A 21072-nucleotide genomic window follows, 5' to 3' on the forward strand; every position below is an offset into this window, starting at 1 on the left:
ATAAATATCAGCAATATTTGTCTACTCATTTCAAAATTTTTTGACAAGCTGAGCAGCTCAGTAGGTTAGCACGTCGACTGCTGGCTGAACTGTAGATCGCGTGTTTGAGTCCAATAGGGGTTTTAAATTTTTCTCAGATTGCTTTCAACTAAATTTCTTGACAAAACAAAGTAAAGAAGTGGGTACAGTTTCTAAAGTAATTTGGCCCAAATAATCGATGATTTCACTTGGAGCTCAAACCCTGACATTGAAATAAGGAATGGATTAGCAAACCCAAAATCCGCTCAGTTTGATCAGCAAAATGATTTGTGTCATATGCTAGTTTGATCAGCAAAATGATTTGTGTCATATGCTGAGAGCATAAAATTGCAGAAATGCCATTTTCAGTGAAAATATCCACAAATTCAGGTGGTTTTCCTTTCAGAAAACATACAGTGCATACGTCGAGCAAATTTATATTCAAGTATGTTTTTCATCTTAAAATAATACACAATATATATCATTTTCATTTTGCTCGACAAATGCGCACATCTTTTCCTGAGCAATATATATATGACATTTGGCAGTTTTCAGGCTTATTTTGAAAAAAAGGCGGGAAATGTCTTATTCATGTCATAATGCCATCCAATTAGGAATACCATAATGATTTTGTTGACATTGTATACCTGGCAAATATTTTACTTTCTTAAAACACTGATTAAGGTTAATTCCAGACACATTTTTAGAGAAAAAATATGTGGGCCTTTTCATGTATACAATCGTACCTTGTTCTTTGAAAGTTTTCAATCTCAAAATATTGTTGTACATGTATATACCCTCCACTTTTCATTCATATCAAATTTCTCTGGTGTAGCATGCCTCCTTAAATCTACCTCCACAGAGAAAAGGGTTCTAAAAAGTCCGGCGTAAATCGCAATCGTAAGTGCTACGAATATGACAGATTTTGTAAAACGCTTGTATATGTGCGCGTCAAAGTGATCGTAAACGTAATCGGATCGCACGTTTATCTGTTAGTGAAACGGCCGCCTGAAGTCGAGTTGCTGAGCTACATAGTTATGCAGTAATACTTGAGATGAATAGACAAATATTGCTGATATTTATATTTTCATTCATGAGTTAAAAGGAATGAAGTCAGTAATGACGATGTAGAGGACCGGTCGCGGTAGCTCAGTGATAGAGCGTTCGCTCCGTAACCGGGAATTCTTGAGTTCGAGACCTGCACGTGCCACGGCCGCGTCAAAAAGACGTACAAATAAGTAGTGATTACTCCTTCGCCAAATATTCGGTATGTTAGAAATGAGAATCACAACCTATTATGTAAGCGGGACTCGAGCTCACGACCTCCCGTGGAAAAGAAAATGGAAATAATCTGTTTTCTAATCTATCTAACGTTATATTGAATAATACTAAAAAGTGCGTTTGAGATTTAATATAGGTGAATGCTTGCAACTCTTTGGGTCACAATAGAGCGGGGGGGGGGGGATTTTTCCTGCAGCTGGTAACGTCTTCATATAATTGAAAAATCCTCGAATGGTACATAAAACAACAGACAACTACATGTACCGGGACCTTGGCAAAAGAACACTTACTACATGTACCTATTTAAACATCTAAGGTTGATTCCGGATCGATACATCTCTGCTACGAAGCGAGCTCCCTAACTACCGCTCAAATTACCTTTCATTTTCCAATAAAATGGACTTAGTTTTACTGTAGGAAATGCTCGATATAATAATTAATTGTTGTTTTACACCTAATTCTCGAGTTTTTCATGCATGTAGAAAAGTCTCCACTTTTGGGAAGTAAATTTTACCTATAGTAGTAAGCACTTACAGTCGTAACAATGAGGGGTCTTTATCATGCCAACATCTACCGGGATTCTGGGTTTTAAGATCGAAATTTGTTGCTAAATTTACATGATGGAGTATATATTTCAACAAAATAACCTGTTTAAGTTTTGATACTTCGATTAATAAAGTATTATCTATGATACTATATTTAAAGATAAACAACTTTGATACTATATTTCACTACAATGGTTTCTTTGAAAAACAAAACAACCCCCCCCCCCCCAAAAAAAACAACAACCCGGAAATGCATTTTGAACAGAGAAAAGACATCCCACAAGTCATTTTAGTATTTGACCAGTAGAACTTAGATATACAGGGATATTAAACTGGATAATTGTTTCTACTTCATTTTGGCTCAACCTCCAATTTCTCTAGAAATTAACACAATTTTGTGATGGAATTATTCCACAATTTCTATAATTTGAATTTTGGGGCATTGTGTTTACTTCATTTAATTTGAGATTTTTAAGAGAAATTTTCAATTTCGTTCTGAGCACGTAGTCGTGACGAAGCCACTACGAAAAAAGCCCGCGTTTATTTACTCAGTAAACTCCCCCTCAGACTTGTGTATGTTGTTTGGGTTTGTAGGATTAGGAAACACGTTCGTCATTATAAGACGTTATCTGTCCTGTTAGACAAAACACAGCAATTATCGTCACATTTTTGTGATACCTTCATATTTTAGGCTACAAAATTAGCATACAAAATGCGCAGAAGACAATGACAAATTTCAAGTGCATGAGAGATTGGAATGATTTTTACTGCAATGTTAACAGAAACCCAATAGGAATAAAATTGTGAATTGCAACATGTGGTCAGGTTTGTGATATGGGTCATGTTATCGGTGGTCAATCCTAACTTCGCTCCCTGGGATCCTCCTAGTTAAATTCATCTACTCGCATTACATTTGTATTGCGTTAAAAGATTAAATCAAATTGAATGGTTAGACATGTAGATTCAGTCAAAATAATAAAACAAATACTTAGAAATGATGATTGTTAGACAATCTCGTACAATACAGACAATGAATAAAATGCATGCATTGGAAACATGTCTCGCTCTCTACAATAGAAGTTACATTTGTATAATCATGGAGCGCTTCCGGTGACGGATCAATCGTCAGACTGGGGAATGTGGGGGAGTTGTTTGTCGCCTAACGTCAATCCTTGCTTTCTGTTATCACACGGGTGGAACTCTAGCATAAAACCTGGTAATAGGATATTTATTAGGGAATATGGACTTCTGCATTTCGGGTATGCAACTTGAAGGAAGCGTTAAAGATGAGATTTAATTTTATGTGGATATTTTTCTTTTTGATACAATCGGTGTTTGGTTCATTTGATCCACGGTCATTTCAAAAAGCTGGATGTTTCAGAATGGGTAAGTAATTAATACATCGATTACGTCAGTGTCAAAACTAAATGTTGTTGATGTACTCTAACAAAATGGGGAACTTACCAAAAAATGAGTATTTTACGTATGGAATTGTTTCTCGCTAATTTGTCTCTATGATTGTCTCGTGGGAAATCACCAGTATTTCCTCCAGCGATTGAAGTCGTCCACCACAAGAAGCAGAACATTTAATTTCTCTTTAAATATTTTAGAATTTTGCACCGCCTTTTGGCTGGAATTTTATCTGAGAGAAACCCAAAATGTGATATTTCAAGCAAATACACTCTTTACTGTCTGATACTTCGCGAGTTTGTTGGTTATTCTTTCACCACTAGAAACTTGGCGCAGTTCATGCTTAAAGTGTACATTTTTATCTGTTAATCCTGATATACCTGATTATTTTACTGTGAATTCATTAATCAGATTAGAAAGATGAAGAGATGGTAGTGAACTTTGAAAGCTTTTATCCACTCTTAATTCCCAATTGAACGCATTTGTCAACATGAAAGCAAACGAATTCTTTTTTAAATTGTGCTGTACACATCTGAAAATTAATAAATGAAACAGAGAAAAATGAAGAGCGACATGTCTCATTAGGAATTGACGTCTCTGTCGAGTGTGATTTGCAGTATTATTGGATGATGTCTATCCGCCATATATAATTGCTTTTAGAAAGGCATTCATGGCATGGCTACTTCCATCAATCTGCACATTTAGATATCTAGTAGTCAGTATTGACGTTACTTCTGTCGTTTATTTTTTTTTAAAGGAAAGTCTCCGTTTTCCTTTCTCATATTGAACAGATCTTGTTCTTTATCAGATTTGCCATGAACGTGTTACGTTTTTAACTGAGTTCTGGAAGAAAACATTTTGATCGGAAATATGTTCTTGCAAATGGCTGAGGATATCAATGGTTCATAATGTGGTTCAGAAACATAGCATCAGTTTCTAAAGTTGTCATCTGAAGAAGTTTACTCATTCCTGACAAGCCAAAAAATAAAAACCGATCTAAAATATGTTCTTTGCTCAAACATCAAATTCCTAATGGGGAAGGAGCGTTTTTCCTTTACTACACGAGTTCAATTCATCAGTTGAAGCTTACTTTCTTACCATTCACTACCACTATCAAACAATGAAGGTAGTCAGCCAACAGATCGTACTTTGCATGTGAAAATAACCTAACTTTGCATGTAAATTTAATGAGAAATGAACAAGGGGAGCATCCCTGATTTTACGTGTCTGGGATTGATTACAAATCATACATGGCCGTGGTTGGTAAATAATTATACGCTGTTTTATATCCCATTCGAGAATTTTTCAATCATGTGGAGATGTCCCAGCCGTAGGTGAAGTGCCTACATTTATGATTAGCGTTTGTAGTCTTAAAATAAGGGATCTGCATCGTACTTTCATTTGAATGCCGGGAGTTGGGCGTAGTCCCTGAACAGTCACTTCCTTTGATGAACATATCAATTGTGACGCGGCGTCGGGAACAAAAATTGAACCGAACGCCCTACCTACTAGGCAACCGTAACCAGTCTTAATTGTGATTGGTGCATAAGGAAGGTATTCCTAATTTTGTTGACCACTTTTCGGAAGTTCAATCCCAGATCCCCACAAACAGATATATATATATATATATACTGTAATTCAAACACCACTGCATGGAGACCAAGCTAGTGTCAAGGAGGTTAGGGTTTAAAAATATAAACAGTTAGCCGAACCAGAGTTTCGAACATTTTGCGACAGTTTGTTCCAAAGAAATGCAGAAGAGTACCTGTATGAGCGTTTATGATTTTCAGTTTTAGCTCTTGGTAAATGTAATCAATTTGATACACTTGTATATTGAAACACGGTTAGGTAATTTGGCATTTGATTGTTTGAAATTTTTAATACAAAGACAACCTTTCTCTACATAGATAATCCTTAATTGGCATCCCGTTCAGACAATAAAATACACTACTAGTAGAGGTCCTGATAGCGCGTATTTAAAAGTATTCTTCTTGCTGTCCTTTCTGCAGTTTGACACCCCCCCCCCCATATTGTTAATTTTTATGTTGCACCAGACAGTACAACAGTAAGTAAAATGCGGAAAACAATACTGTTAAAAAAACCTTTAAATGTGCATCTGGTAGCATATCCTTTTATCATATCATACGGAAACTGCCATAAAGGGCGGTACAGTAAGATTCTCTCCCAATCTATCCCGCATTAATATCACTATCTTTCAATGAAATAAGACTGTCATGTAAACGTCTCTATGGAATTAGTAAATAAAATGTACTGAGCTCTGTAAATTCACGCTAATAGGACAGAATTTTCTAGTATGGATTTGAAGAAGAAAATAGTGTTAGGCAATTTTTAAAGCAATATGTAAATGGTAACTGTTAGATAAGTTATTTATTTTTAGCTGAATTACTATCAAGATATTTTTAACCATCACGGTAAAGTGGAGATGAATGTTTGTTAAATGTATACCTTTAAAGCATTAGACTCATTGTTCTTTATTCTCGTAAATAATTCATTTGCTTTCGATTAAATTGATAATCATCAATAACTGACTTTTCGGGTATTACTATTACTCAGTATAGTAAGGAACTTAACAAATTTATAAATTTCGGACGGCCACCTATCACAATAACTAATCATACACTGTAGTATCAAAGCTTTAATGGGTTTTGGTAATAGGAGGATTGTTGTAGAAGAATTTACTCTTGTAAGATAAAAGCGGTGAGTATATCTAACACAATCTCATACATTTTATGAAGAACACAATATTGAGAACAGGACAAAACCAGTTATCTGGAAACACCAAAAGGTGGGACAAGTACCTACGTCAACTCTCGCTATATTTGTTATCGTATCGCTCAAAATACCGATTTATATTGATATAATGATCAAGCCCTAGTGCCTAGGAGGCGGAAGCATCTCCTGTTGACCGATCACACCTCCCGGGAGTCCTCTATCTTGTTCAGGTAAATGGAGAAATCCGTAGTCAAAGTCATTGATAAAGTAAGTAAAGAACGGTCTAACAATTGGTAGCATCAGCATTTAACTGAATCATTTGTTGTATTTGCAACATCAAATTATTTGCCAATAGTCTTCCACGGTTTTAAGACTTGAACATATGCTTTCGCGTATCGAATCAGTTGGAAGACATGGGCATTTTATATAGGCAAGGTAGATCCATCCTCATATGAGGTCTTAGCTTTTTGCAGTTTTTATTTCATTAAAATTTGTGCATGACAGAAATGTAGCTTTTAGTGGATTTTTATTCTCTGGGTATAATAAAAATTTGGAAAACTATTTGATATAGAAAAGGTTTATATTTTCCATAAAAAATAACAAAAAACGTTGTCAAGGTCAGTAACACCTATGCTGATATTTCTCTAGTTCATGTCTATTATTCAAGGACTTGTATACATCTTTATAAAGTAGCAGTTTGTGCAACAGTTGAAATTAAAATTTTGTCAATTTAACACGTTTTATGTATTTTAATTACACTGGTTATTGAAAATCAACGATTTTCTTAAGTTGATATAAACTTCTGTTTTTGTATGTCCAACATCTTTAAAAAATTGGCAACATATATACCTTCTTCGGTTATTGATTAGATTAACCTATATAAGCGGAAATCAATAGTTTTTCATCTTGAACCAATAATTTTGATAAGCCACATGAGGGTGGAGCAGCATGTACATGTACCTTAATTAAGTTGTTAATTCACCGTTCACACCTATGTTCAGTAAAACATCCAAATATGAAATATATGTGGTAAACTATATCATGTTTTATATTGGTCCCCTACCAGTTTGTAACACTGAAGGGGGCTATGGCTTTCTTCTGTCTGTCAGTCAGTCTGTCCCATTGGTTTTTCAGACCTTTTCTCGTTATGTTTGCTAGGATTTATTTGAAACTTACAGTGTAGTTTCAGAGAGACAAACTACAGATCAAGTTCTGATTTCTTAACATTTGATGGACAGGTGTGAAAGAAATTATTTTTATATAGTTACGTTTCATGTTCATTGGGATCGTGTTCGGATGGAAAGGCTGTAAAATTCGGACATCTAAACTAGATCGCTGATTGTTTCAATAATCACGTAGGTAATTTAACATTTCAAGCCCATTAATCGCAAAAGGAACATTGTTGCAATCTGACTGAAATCGCGGATACTAGTATTCGAAATCGGCTTTCGAACAGTTGATAGGAAGTAGTATTACGAATAAGGCTCAGAAGTCCTTTATAGGTAATTCAAATGCAGATATGAATGTTATATCAGTGTGTTGTTTTGTGTTCCATCTGTACCATCCTTTAAATATTCCCCCACGAATTTTGTGAAAAATGACGGCGATCCAGATTTGACGATGTTTTAACTGGTATGAGCACGATGACAGAGTACCGAATTTTCTTGGTTGTTTTTATAATTATAGTCATCAGACCCAAATTTACTATGTGATGTTAGGATATATGCTACATGTTTATAAATTGAATCTAAAAATTAAAGATCTGAATAAGACTATTTCATCCCTTTTAAAAAACTACAATCGTCAACTGTACAGGACGTCTCCATAAGAGTGAAACATTCTCGAGAGGGACGTTAAACAAGATACATTGATTGAATATTGTTTAACTTCCCTCTCGAGAATATTTCACTGATATGGAGACGTCAAATAAAGAGACGATCCGCTGAATGAACAACAAAACATCATATTCGATAGAGGTTAACTTAGTACCAATGTTTTAGGCAATAGTTCGAGGTCATACATTCTCTCTCATCCCGTTGGGATCCAGGTTAGAATAAATGTAGGTCCTCAGTACCCCCTTGCTCGTCGTAAGAGGCGACTAAATGGGGCGGTCCTTCGGATGAGACCGCGAAAACCGAGGTCCCGTGTCACAGTAGATGTGGCACGATAAAGAGCCCTCCCTGCTCAATGGTCATAAGCGCCGATCATAGGCCTAAATTTTGCAGCCCTCCACCGGCAGTGGTGACGTCTCCATATGAGTGAAATATTCTCGAGAGGGACGTTAAACAATATTCAATCAATCATACATTCTCTTGAATATTGCATCCTTCAATTAATGGGGTACCAGTAGGGGACATGTATTGCTTATGCGATAATCTCAGAATGCTTTTTTTTCATTAGAGGAACGCACCACGGGGAAAACAGATCTTAAAACGTCACCAGAGTATACTACAGGCACTTCGTAAGGACCGACATAATCTCTCCCCTGAAAATTTTCAATATTTTCGAATTTGCTCCAATCGATAACAAACTATAAAGAATCCCTTTTTAGAACCAGCCACAGTCTAATCAGTATAAACACACAAAAATTCAAACAGATATCAGCTCCCCTATTTTTTATTCTCAAATTGGCAAGAATAAAATGCCTTACATGTACCTTTCTATTGGCTTAATATTTAGTAGTGCGGCAATTTCTTGATTAGCTTCTAATCAAAACGTACATTTGTTGGAATTCCTCAATGCGGGGTGTGTAAAGGTTTCCTAATTCTACTTAAAATCCACATCAATGTCATACTGAGATTACTAATCAAGTCGCACAGGAAATGATTCCAGAAAGTTTGGTATTTTGAAATAAAAATGAATTTCATAAGACAAATAACATAGATTTTTATTCTTAAACGTGGTCTATGAACGTTCATTTTATAAATGTTAGATCACACCTTACAAGTTAATCCAAATCCACTGAAATATTAATAAATGAATATCACCAGTCGCTTTGAAATTGATCGAATGCATACAATGTATATTATTGATATAAACTGTTAATAAAATTCATGTTGAGATTGTATTTTAGATATGATTCAAAATTTCGATGAGGTATTTGTAAAATTCTAACAAATCAAGATTATATACAGAATTTAATATTTGATTGACTTATTGGCATGGAGTCCTATATTTTGATAAGGATGTATGTTACAAACCAGGGGATCCAGGTTAAAATAGGTCCTCAGTACCCCTTGCTTGTTGTAAGAGGCGATTAATTTGATCGGTCCTTCGGATGAGACCCCATGTCACAGCAGGTGTTGTACGAGAAAGATCCCCCCCCCTCAAGGGTCGTAAGCGCCGAGCGTAGGCCAAAAGTCTGCAGCATTTCACCGGCAATGGTGACGTCTCCATACTAGTGAAAAATTCTCGAGCGGTACGTTAAACAATATACTACCAACAAACATAAAAAACAAAACAAAATGCACTACTTATATGTCCAACATGTATTGGATTTCAATAAATGAATAAAATTAATGTGTGCGTGTGCTTTTTCTACACCCCCCCCCCCGGAAATGATGTATAGTGGAGTGCACTAAACCGATTTGAATGTCCCTCTGTAAATAATTTCTCCATAGTATGTCTTTAACACTGATGAACAGATTTGATTGAAACATTGTGTATATCTAATATCAATAATGAAGTTGTGCACCTGCTATTTTGATTGATAATTTTTAACATTGAGGGACGTTGGAGATATTTGTTCCATTTTGAAGTGTATTGTGTTGTCATTGTTCAGAGTATGTCTTGAAAACCATTTATTCTTCAGTGAACACAAATTCACCATTTCCCTCACCATCCAATATGCACTGTAGGGGTTTTAGTTCCGTTAGGACATTTCTAGTGTTCATTTAATTTGTTCAGTGTCCTACAAAACACAAACCTGACTTGTTAATGTAAGTCATGATTAGAACCACTACCTGTTTGGCTTATCTGAAGTGTGGCGAAGTTTTCCGTTAATCGTGAATCCACCCAATCCTGGCTTTGACAAATGTTTGTAGAAAATGTGACACCGTGTTTACACCACCAACACGCTGTTATATTGCTTATCATTTAACTAATTGAATTTTGATGATGAGAGTATATAATTTTAAATAGGTTCATGGGCTACAACGCCTATAGGGTCAAGCTTGTATTATATCGATATTCAAAATGTATTCATCAAAACAATCTAACGACAATCGCTAAAAACTTTTTTTTTAAATAATGAAAATGAAAACTTAAGTTTTGGGTGTTTTTAAGAAGTAAAATGAATACAATTTACCGTATGGAATTGAATTTATTCCTATGATTTTTCAATGAAGTTCAAAACAGGGGGAACATTTGTATAGAGTTATATAGGGAGTATTATATTTCAAGTTTTGAACATGAAAGGTGAAGATAACGAACAGTGATCAATCTCATAACTCCTATAAGCAATATAGAATAGAGAGCTGGGCAAACACGGACCCCTGGATATACTAGAGGTGTGATCAGGTGCCAAGGAGTAAGCACCCCCTGTTGACCGGTCACACTCGCCGTGATCCCTATATCTTGATCAGGCAAATAAAAAAGAGTTATTCGTAGTTAAAATCAGTGTACCAAGAACGGCCTAACAATCGGTATTAAACAAGTCAGACAGCATTTGATCCAATGATAGGTTGTATAGGCAAACTAGATTGTTACAACGAACATAGAATTTGCGAAATGCTGACTAAATGAGACTGTTGAAACCCCTGTACCATCAACTTGTTTGTCAGTAGTCTGCCTCGATTTATAAACTGATCATACGCAGAACAATTTCTTGTGTATCGAATCAGTTAAGAGATATGAACACCATATGCAGGTGATAATGGAATATTGCTACATAAATATGGGAAGTTGACGATGGAGAAGCTGCAATCATCCCGTTTATCATAAAGTTAACAGATAGAAAATGTAGAAGTCCGATATGATTTTTAAGGAATTTTGGGGTGTCAACGAGTAGTCAAGTACCCGACTGATCATAACTCGGTCATACCGATCATCGACTAAATATTTCACAGTCGAGTATTCGTTAAAAATAGCCTTTTTTAGTATTGCTTCAGTGAGTAAACATCATATATGGGTAAAGTAAAAAAAAAAAAAAATCATGTATGGGTAAAGTCAAACCAGTTTTAATAAATCATTTGAGTTTGGATGTCGGTCTGTAAACATGCCTCCGAAATCCACTGTTTGGATATACATGTACTTGATAAGATCTCGCAATTGAAAAACGGTGAAACTGAACTTGCATGCTGTAGAGGGACAACATGTTAATTGTAATCGTAATTGGAAGCACCGTATAAATATGTTTGCTTGTTTCTTTTTATGCCTAAGTGCATTTTGATTGTTGCTTGTACAACATTTCATTATCAAAATAAAAATAACCGTTTATCTACTTCTCTGTCACGAGTTGGGGATTCAGTTGGAACTAGGCCTCAGGTGATAAATTAATTAGGGGTCTAGTGTATAACACACAATCATGTAAACGCACTCTCTAAAGAACTATGTTTGTTTGGTATGATATTTGGTCCTCTGAATTATTCAAAAATGAAGTAGATGTTGAATCAAACTTCTACATTTCAAAATACTGACGGAGATAAACTTGTCTCAAAAATAAAACCGAAACTTTGAAAATGTATCACATATCTACTACATTGACGTATTCAAAATACGTACAGAGCATATATTTCCCGAAATATCCATAAAATTTAACCACTTTTGAAGATATTTGTAGAGGTCCGCATAATATCACCACTTTAAATTTTTCACACATAAAATATCTATGTGTAAGCATTTCATTGTGCGGAACATAGTTATTTCCGATTTTAACGTTCATACATGTATTTATAGTATTTTTAGAGCACGCAAGTACACGTCATGTTTTTGGACGTTGCTATACGAGGGCTGTTCTATATGTAACGTGTAGTGTACGATATCTCAAAAGCATTCGACTCAAATATTGAAATGAACATTACATCATTCAAAGTATTCTCTGTGGTTTGAAATACATTATGCTTTAAAAATAATTGGGTTTTTTTTTTTAACCTTGTATGAATTAACGGTTTCTGATTATGTTACCGACAAGAAATAGAATATTTCGCTGGAAATATGAAATAATGTCATTATATTGGCGCCAACATTCTATAATAACGTTATAATAAAATTATCTTTACTGGCTCGTCTGGAACTTAACAGTCAAATATCAGTATCATCGACATCTTTTTATTTCTCGCCTCTTTCTTACATAATCTTGAAGATTGTAAGGACGGTCATATCTGTTCATCCTAAATACTCTTTATAACTCATTTTCTTCGTTGGGTAAGGGTATTGCATATTCATCATGATAATGGAAACAATATATCATAGTTTCTGATAAATAATGGAGATTAACGGAAATGGCTTGAAGTATCAATATTGAGAAAACGGTGCTCTCAGTTTTGACAAAATCTATGTGCAAAAATGTAAAAACATTGAAATGCGGAACAATAAAGCTAGAGCCTGTTCAATAATAACCGTACATTGTAAATACAAGGGAGCACCGTTACCGGAAACAGTACATGATGTGCCGTCTTTATTAAGGTATTTGATTTCAATGACATTGATTAGCAAACATGACAAAAATGAGTCGCCGAGGTTTACATAGGTTAGTGTTAACATTGATTAAACTCCGACATACTTTCTGTTGTAGCGTATGATTGGATGAAGTTAAGGTGGACAAACCATGTACTCTCTATGTAATATTACCACAAAACTGACCTAGTCCAACAGGCAGCAACTTTCTCAAAATTTCGAGAAAATCAAAATCTTTTCCATGTGCACATATTAATGCAAACATTCTGTACAATAGGACCCACAGCCTGTGTAATGCCATTTTTCTGGCTACCACTGCCGCTTTGGATTTGAAAATTTATACATGAACTTATTTCAATGGGTTACAGATCAAGTTTGAGCTTTGTTGACCTTATTTTTAAAATAGTTACGGATCCTGAACATAGCGACATCCTTCTCTGATGCTTGCCATCACACATATATTTAGGTAATCATTTTAAATTTTGAGGACACATCTTTGTCCAAATGGTGGTTTTACAAGGAAACAAACCTTAACCAATTAAAAGTCCCGGATAACCATATTCAAATGCTCGTCGTATGATGGATTCTATCTGGAATAACAATAGTACTTGAAGTTACATGTAACGGTCACAATCGCAGTTTTGCCGGTGAAAAGTTTAGGCCTATGCTAGGCGCTTTAACGAGAGAGGGATCTTTATCGTGTCACAGCATATCGTGTCACACCTGCTGTGACACGGGGCCTTGGTTTGTGTGGTCTCATACGAAGGACCGCCCCATATAGTCGCCTCTTACGACAAGCAAGGGGTACTGAGGACATACAGTACTCTAACCCGGATCCCCACGAGACCTCCATCATGACGTCACATCAAACCTAAGACTTATGTTATAGGTAGTGACTGTTCCTCCGCTAACACACGGTATTAGAAGTGACAGTCACAGGTCTGTTCGATATGACCTTAAAAGTGGAGGTCACTGTAGGCGTTGGCATGATAAAGAAGCCTCACTGCTACGACCGTTGCTTGATTGTATATTGAGAATCTATCACTCATATGGCGACGTCACCATTTCCGGTGAAGGGCTGCAAAATTTAGGCCTGTGCTTAGCGCTTTAGACCTATGAGCAAGGGGGGGGGGGGCTCCTTATCATACCACCTGCTGTGACACGGGGCTTCGGTTTTTGAGATCTCATCCGAAGGACCTCCCCAAATTCATTTCGTCACCTCTTGAGACAAACAAAGGGTACAGAGGACCTTTTCTAACCCGGATCCCCATGGGAATTTTTTTTCGAATGGGACATAAACAACATACTTTTTAAAAAAAAAAAAAAAAAAAAGAAAGTTATATCTAAAGACATTTTTTGCGATTGAATATATCACCTTACAAATGCTATTCGTGATTAGCCCTCTTACAGACTACGCGTTTTTCAGAGGTTATATTATACAAAACATAACTTCGATATCAAAGATTGGAGATGTATCGCACTGGTTGGAAGGTCTGTCTGTAATATGCCGAATTCTAGTTACAATTATATACGTGCATCATTCCAGATGAAAGGAATGGGTCGACTTTTTACCAATTTATATCTCGAACATCTCCGGTTATTTACATGTATATAATGTGTGCATTACCCGCGCCTTCTAACGTGGTCGGAGAGGAAAAATGGCGTCAGTAAATTTATCGACTGTAGATAAAGGAATAAGGACCCATCAACCACACGTACAAACACTAACGGTAGTGAGAGAACCACACGTACAAACACTAACGGTAGTGAGATGGATAAAATATATTAATATATATATATGCTGCAATTTTTGATGTTAGAATTTAATCAAAATACGAATACTACGACATTCTATAAATGATATCAAACAAAATACATGTACATGATAATCAGATGCTTGGTGTAAACGTAATATTCAATATGATCGTTTTCTAGTAGTTCACGACTTACGGAAGAGTACGTATAAACTAGATACCATGACGTTACATGTATTATTACAACCCAGTTTCCTGAGTATAATTATGTCCCAGATCAATGATGGTTTGCTCACTTTATTTGATATTTAATATCGGTAAGCAGGCCCAGGTTTTTAAGTCATTAAAATTAACAATAAAAATGTCCCCATACGATTACAACAAAGTTGAGATGCACCATTATTTCCGTCTGGGGTTATCACGTATTCACATTCGGTATAATTTTTGCTTTAATTTGTTTGTTTTTATACGTTTCTACCACGTTCACTCGCTACATCCGGGTCTATCACATAATGCAATCTGAGCGTTTATCCTTCTGTAACTGAATTTCAGTGATAAAAATCGACAATCAAAGCAATCATAAACGCCACATTTACTGAACACAAAAACACTCACATAAATGTTAAATATAATCAATTTTAATGGAATTCGTACAATTTGGTGACTACTATATTGAGTATTTATGGTTCAATTTTCAGGTCACACGAGAATAGTTCAGATACCTGGTTGCCTACAATTCAATGTAACAACAAATGCTTGCAGAGGCTTTTGCGAGTCCTACGCCATCCCGTCATCACAAAGAACACTGTTAGCCAATCGCCGACACTTTCTGACGTCACGAGCGGAATGTTGTGGAATCGAAGAGACACATGATGTAAGCGAGTTAAAATGTCTCAATTATTTGATTGTAGACACTAACTTCGTTAATGTATAAGATAGATCTACCAACTTTGGACTTTAGAAGAGAGTTAGGTCGGGGTTGAATTGGATCTTTTGAAACAATGAAGAATTCTCCCCACTGCTCGCTATGACAACATGCCTTTCTGACAATATTCTATTCATTATTTGATAGGAAAGCAATATACATCACATGTTAGTACTTCTACCCAAGTTGATGATAGCTTAACATTTCACTATGTTTCTCTGTTCTCAGAATTAAAACTTCAATGTGAATTGCAGACAATCATATATCTTAAGAAGTCCACACGATAGGAATACTACACCTGAGAAAATTTTTCACTCATATGGAGACATCGGTGAAGGGCTGCAAAATTTAGGCTTATACATGGCGCTTACGGCCTTTGAACAGGGAGGGATCTTTATTATGCCACACTTGCTGTGACACAGGGCCTCGTACCCCCGACACAATTCAGTAGATGAATTCGGGACGAAATTTTTTTTTTTTTTTTTGACTAAGAAATCAAACGAATTTTTCATCCAATCAGCATCATTGTTAAATCATCACTTTAAAAGTTATTAAATGATTTTTTGTTATCGCCTTAGTATTGTTTAAAAAATAAAAGATTACTTTGTCTGTGCAAAAAAAAAAAGGAATGCTAACGTTGTTCTTGTATCTTGTTTAACGTCTCGCACGAGAATTTTCCACTCATACGGAGACGTCCGTGCATTAACATTAGAAACTTGGGGTGATCTGTGTAATTGACAAAGCCAAATATGCAGGAATTACCCGTTCAAAAGTTTTGTATTTTGCAATATACAGGTTTTACGTCAAATTGCAAGGTTAGTGCTTTTATCGGGAATCAAAACACCACAAAACAACATATCTTTATTGTTAACAATACATTGCTTAATGTCAATATTGTGAATTTTACATAAACAAATAACAATTCAAAACAATACAACAGAAATCGGGGGGAAAACAAAGCAAAAATACGCACCCAGAAACCGATAAAATACTGATTTACAGACAGAATCATTTAGAAAAGTCACCCATACCATTATGAAGTAATTATTTATCGCCCCTAATTTAACGATCTGCGTAGAATGACAATCAGTGACGCAATCGTGGGAATTTTAACGTCAATTTGAATTTCATAAAAGCCCAGCTAACACTAACAGAGAGATTAATACCAATGATTACAGATCGCCAAACCATGTATGATATTGATGACATGAACTCTAAATTTTACTACTTTACTCGCGTATAGAGAAAATAAAATAGATTTCGGTTCACTGAAACGCCACAAGTACTCATCAATCATAGAAACCAGCAATGTTTCATAGATTTGTTGCAAAAATATATCTCTGGTGCAGCGGATGTTTGTGAAGCACTTCGCCTTAGACATTTGAATTTAAGCATAATTATAAGACCCTGTTATAATGATCCTGGTCAGCAGTACGTAAAACCATTTTAAAAATTTATATCATGTGTACTTAATACGTCATGCTATTTATTGTTGCTTAACCCCTTTGCAGACGTTTTCACTCATGTACGAACGTCACTAGCACATGGCACTCAGGGTCGTAGCAGCGAGGGTTCTTTATCTTGTCAATGTTTTTTTAAATTTGGGACCCCAGTTGTGAATGCCCTAACCACTAGGTTACCACACCTAGTCCTGGCAATACGAAGTGCATGTACTCAAACTGATCGAAATGTTGAACTTGATGACATTAAACTTTTAGCACTTCCTACTATAACTGCCAATTATATTCATTTACTCATAAAATTAAGTGGTACCTCTCACACTTATCGATATCTTAAAATCTATAAGAACTATACAAAAATAATGTATTATAAATATATCATCAAAATCGAAGTAAAATTGGCGGTGAAATTCGTAAAAAAAAAAAATGAGAGGGAGAAAACCCTCCAAAATACACACAGCGATTATTCATTGCGCTTGGATACGAGAGCCTTTTCCCATAAACTTACTTATGGTGCCATAACCTACTTAGTCTCGTGCAACCAGACGTCTCCGCCGGGTGTCTGGTTAAACGAGACTAAAACATACTATACTACGTTGCGATGTGTAATAGGATATCACGTCATTGCTAAACATGTACACAGATCGTAAAACGAAGACAGCCAATACTATGACGAAACCTCCGACATATTTCTTTCATGTGATCAGTGCCCCCCCCCCCCCCCCCCCCCCCCCCCCCCCCCCCCCCCAATTCCTTAACATGCAAGCAATTTCTTGCAGCTTACATGCACATTATTTCAAACCAAGATATCTATTATAAGACGGACATGGTAAGATCAAATTTATATAATATGCAATCGTCGTCTTGTGATTTAAAATCGAACACGAATTATATGTAGCCATTATTGAACTGGTCTATATGTTGATATATGAATATGCAAGGTGAAGATAACGAACAGTGATCAATCTCATAACTCCTACAAGCAATACAAAATACTAGATGAAACCCCGCACAAGCATGGGAAATCACAATTAAAAAATATTGCATAGAGAAAGGATTTTTTTATGCGTGTTTGAATTGTTGCGCACATGCATTCAATGAACGATATCTTTAATTCAAATGAATTTAAGAACAGTTTTTGAATAATTGCGTACATTAGTTATGTTATATTTAAACTCCGTTTACCTGATCAACATACAGAGCTCATGGCGACGGCGGGTGTGACCGGTTGACAGGGGGATGCTTACTACTACTAGGCAGCTGATCCCATCTCTGGTGTGTGCCGGGGTCTCCGTGTTTGCCCAACTATCTATTTTGTATTGCTTAAAGGAGTTACGAGATTGATTACTGTTCGTTATCTTCACCTTTCATTTCTATCATATACAGTAAACAAAACTTGATTATTAGGAAGTCAATGGGAGCTCTAAATTAACACAAATAATCTCTCTATATTGAAAATTAGATAATGATTTTACGAATGCCTTCCATCATGCCGAATAGTTGACTAAAGACAACATGAACGGTCGTCCTTCATTTCAAAATTTGAAATTCGGTATTGCGAATGTGTTTATAATGGTAGTTTATGTCCAGTGCGACACTTTAAGGTCAATATTATGAATACATGTCGTCTCTAGCTTCTAGTCAAACGCAATAATCGAAAACATAATGCACTATATGAATGGCAAACAGAAAAACTGCTATATTGTAAACAGTGGTCCGAATTCTTAGACATTGTCAAATAGTGTACAACCTAATTTCGGTAAAATGTTTTAACCTTAGTTATAAAGTGCAATTCACAACTTCCAGAACAACCCCGCAACATTCGATATCTGATATATTGGACAGTTTTCGACTTATTACTTACTTTCAAGATCTGTGTTAATTACAAACTATGTTCAACCCAAAATAAAAACTTTATAGTGTTTATCCATGAGTTTGTACCTATCAGTAACTGTTACTAAATTATCACAAAAAGCCGTAACAGTGACTTCTATAATCACAGATAAAATTCAGAACATCAAAAATATCATATGAATATCGTATTTAACAATGTATCGATGTGTCAGATCGTTGGTCTCGTGAGGGGGTGCCATTTGTTGAAGTAATATAATTATGAATCTCCATAAAATTATAAATTTGAGCCTATTCAAAACTATTATAAGTATAACTAACACTGAACACCTACACAATTTTATGCTGATCATGTTGTAAACCAATCGCAACTCCTCGGCTTGCCAGGAAGGTCCGAGAATGTGCTACTGTTGTAGACCTATGCGTCTATAGTGACGTAATGCCTTTGGCGTTTCGTTCGGAAATTTCCATAAGGTCGATTCAAGACTAAAATCATGGACTGAAAAAACGAACAGGCATATTTTCATTTATTCAAAAAATTATCGAAACTTATTTCTCCTGTAGGATCAAAATCAAGAATCGATAAACAACGGATTTACTTCATAGCATATCATCTTTTTAAAGTTGTTATTAAAAAATAAAATAAAACTAGCTTAGATACACTAAAGCGTGTCCGCCACCTTACTCTCATTTTTGCTATTTCAGGGTACTTGATCGAAAATGAAAGTAGATTTTTTATTAATTTTACGACATTTACTGATCAAGTAAGATTCTATTATAGCTTACGAACTTCACCTTACATATGGAATAATATCAAAGGTGCAAGCAGTAACTCTGGAGTAAGCATTTTGGAGTTTATTGGCAAAATGTGTTAAGTAATATGTATAGATTAGATGCAACTGCTCAGATAAGCGACGTGGCCCAAGGGCCTTTCTTCTAATATTTGCTTATCACACTCCGTTTCAAGTCATATCTGCTTATGTGAATGTGTATTGATTGCTATATCTTTTAAATCCATTTCAGATAACAGTGTCTGTGAGATGCGCCAATGGGCTGCGTGAAGTGACATTCAGGTCTGCCAAATCGTGTGCCTGTTCCATGTGTCGTTATGTCTAGTGAATCCCGTCAGGAACAGTAGAACAACGATGAAGAAGTTAAATTGTGATAACGTCCAAATATCTCCACATAGTACATAGAATGGGACGATACAGCTGTATCTATTTTAGGATATAAGAAATACACGAAAATTCAGATATGTTGTCAATTGATAGTGTTTTTTCTCTCCACAAGTTCTGAATTGATTTTTATTCTCTGATTTGCAATGAAACATACATCAAAGCAATGCTCTGTTCGTCTGGCTTTTTTGATCAACTTAATGTCTTTCAACTTCACATGAGTGTTATTTTTCATTTTTATAAAGGTCTCCTTTTAGAACATGACAAAGATGAATTGTTAATGGTCGCCATTGAAACTTTCCATGTGATCAGATCTACTACGTCCGGCAGAACTTTGATGTCTGAATTGTGCCCCGCGTTTACTAAATGCACAAGGTCTCTTTTTGTGTGCATACGTGTTGAAAGAATTACACAACATGTGTATCATAAAAAGAAAGTTTTAAACTTGAAATTCTCCATTATTCTCAAGAGATGTTCACTTTAAACATATGATATACTTATAACAGATATCAACGGAACACAAAGAACATGCTTGACAAAATAATTTTTCAGATCGCGCTGGAGTTGATAAAAACATAGTCCATTCAGAGAAATACACATAGCTGTATAATAAAATGGAGAAAATCAACACTTAAATGTTTATTCCCATATTTTTAACAAAAGATTTTGCCATAACCTGGAAAAGTGAAATGTTTTTTTTATTGTATCAGTATATCAGCAAACCACCTTTCATACCTTGCGAGTTGTTAAAACAATTTATATGGGTATATTGTATAATTTGCATTATTTTACTTCTATCCAGTAAATTAAAGAAATCATTTTTCAAAATGATGGTTGTTTCTGTTCTATACACTGACCAAATATTCTCAGATCTTTAAGAAACTATATAGGCAATTTTGTTTTGAAATCATATGTTCGTGCTCACTAATGTGACCTGATAATGACTTGGTGGGACGTATTCCGTTCTTGGTGATACCAGCACTTACTGTTAACCTACTCTTTATCTGCTGTAAGACGGAAACATGAGACAGTGCAGTCAGTCAATGCAGGGTTATTTCCGGTATGATTGATTTGGCGAAAGACCGGACAGCCTACGCTTATATTGACACTTTATTACAAAGAATTAGACTACTAATGACAACACTGTAGAATGATATCTAATTACTGCATGATAGGGAGGGACATATGAAGAAAAATTATAGAAACGTGTTAATAATAGTGTCTATTCAGCATTTATTCTCAGACTTTGTTTCTGGTTATTTATTGTGACATCACAATGCTTATTTATTACTCTAGCGTTTATAA

General features: G+C 35.5%; 1 protein-coding gene across 2 annotated transcripts; it reads left to right on the forward strand.

Moving 5' to 3' along the window:
- The first annotated feature begins 2914 nt into the window (after positions 1–2914).
- LOC125649080 (thyrostimulin alpha-2 subunit-like) lies at positions 2915–20595 on the forward strand. 2 transcript variants are annotated; one of them, XM_048876307.2, is made up of 3 exons: positions 2915–3230; positions 15055–15230; positions 19616–20595. In XM_048876307.2, exons 1-3 carry the CDS (start codon positions 3131–3133, stop codon positions 19706–19708), a joined length of 369 nt encoding a protein of 122 aa, XP_048732264.1. In that variant the 5' UTR covers positions 2915–3130; the 3' UTR covers positions 19709–20595. The 2 variants fall into 2 exon arrangements, with proteins under 2 accessions (XP_048732264.1, XP_048732265.1); XM_048876308.2 differs by having other exon boundaries at positions 2940–3060.
- Positions 20596–21072: the final 477 nt, after the last annotated feature.

This window comes from Ostrea edulis, chromosome 5, assembly GCF_947568905.1.
Source record: "Ostrea edulis chromosome 5, xbOstEdul1.1, whole genome shotgun sequence".
NCBI lineage: Eukaryota > Metazoa > Mollusca > Bivalvia > Ostreida > Ostreidae > Ostrea > Ostrea edulis.

Coding starts and splice junctions, on each gene's coding strand:
- LOC125649080 (XM_048876307.2), top strand. CDS start 3,131: ATGAGATTTAATTTTATGTGGATATTTTTCTTTTTGATACAATCGGTG. Junction 3,231..15,054: donor AGCTGGATGTTTCAGAATGG/GTAAGTAATTAA, acceptor TTCAATTTTCAG/GTCACACGAGAATAGTTCAG. Junction 15,231..19,615: donor GAATCGAAGAGACACATGAT/GTAAGCGAGTTA, acceptor AATCCATTTCAG/ATAACAGTGTCTGTGAGATG.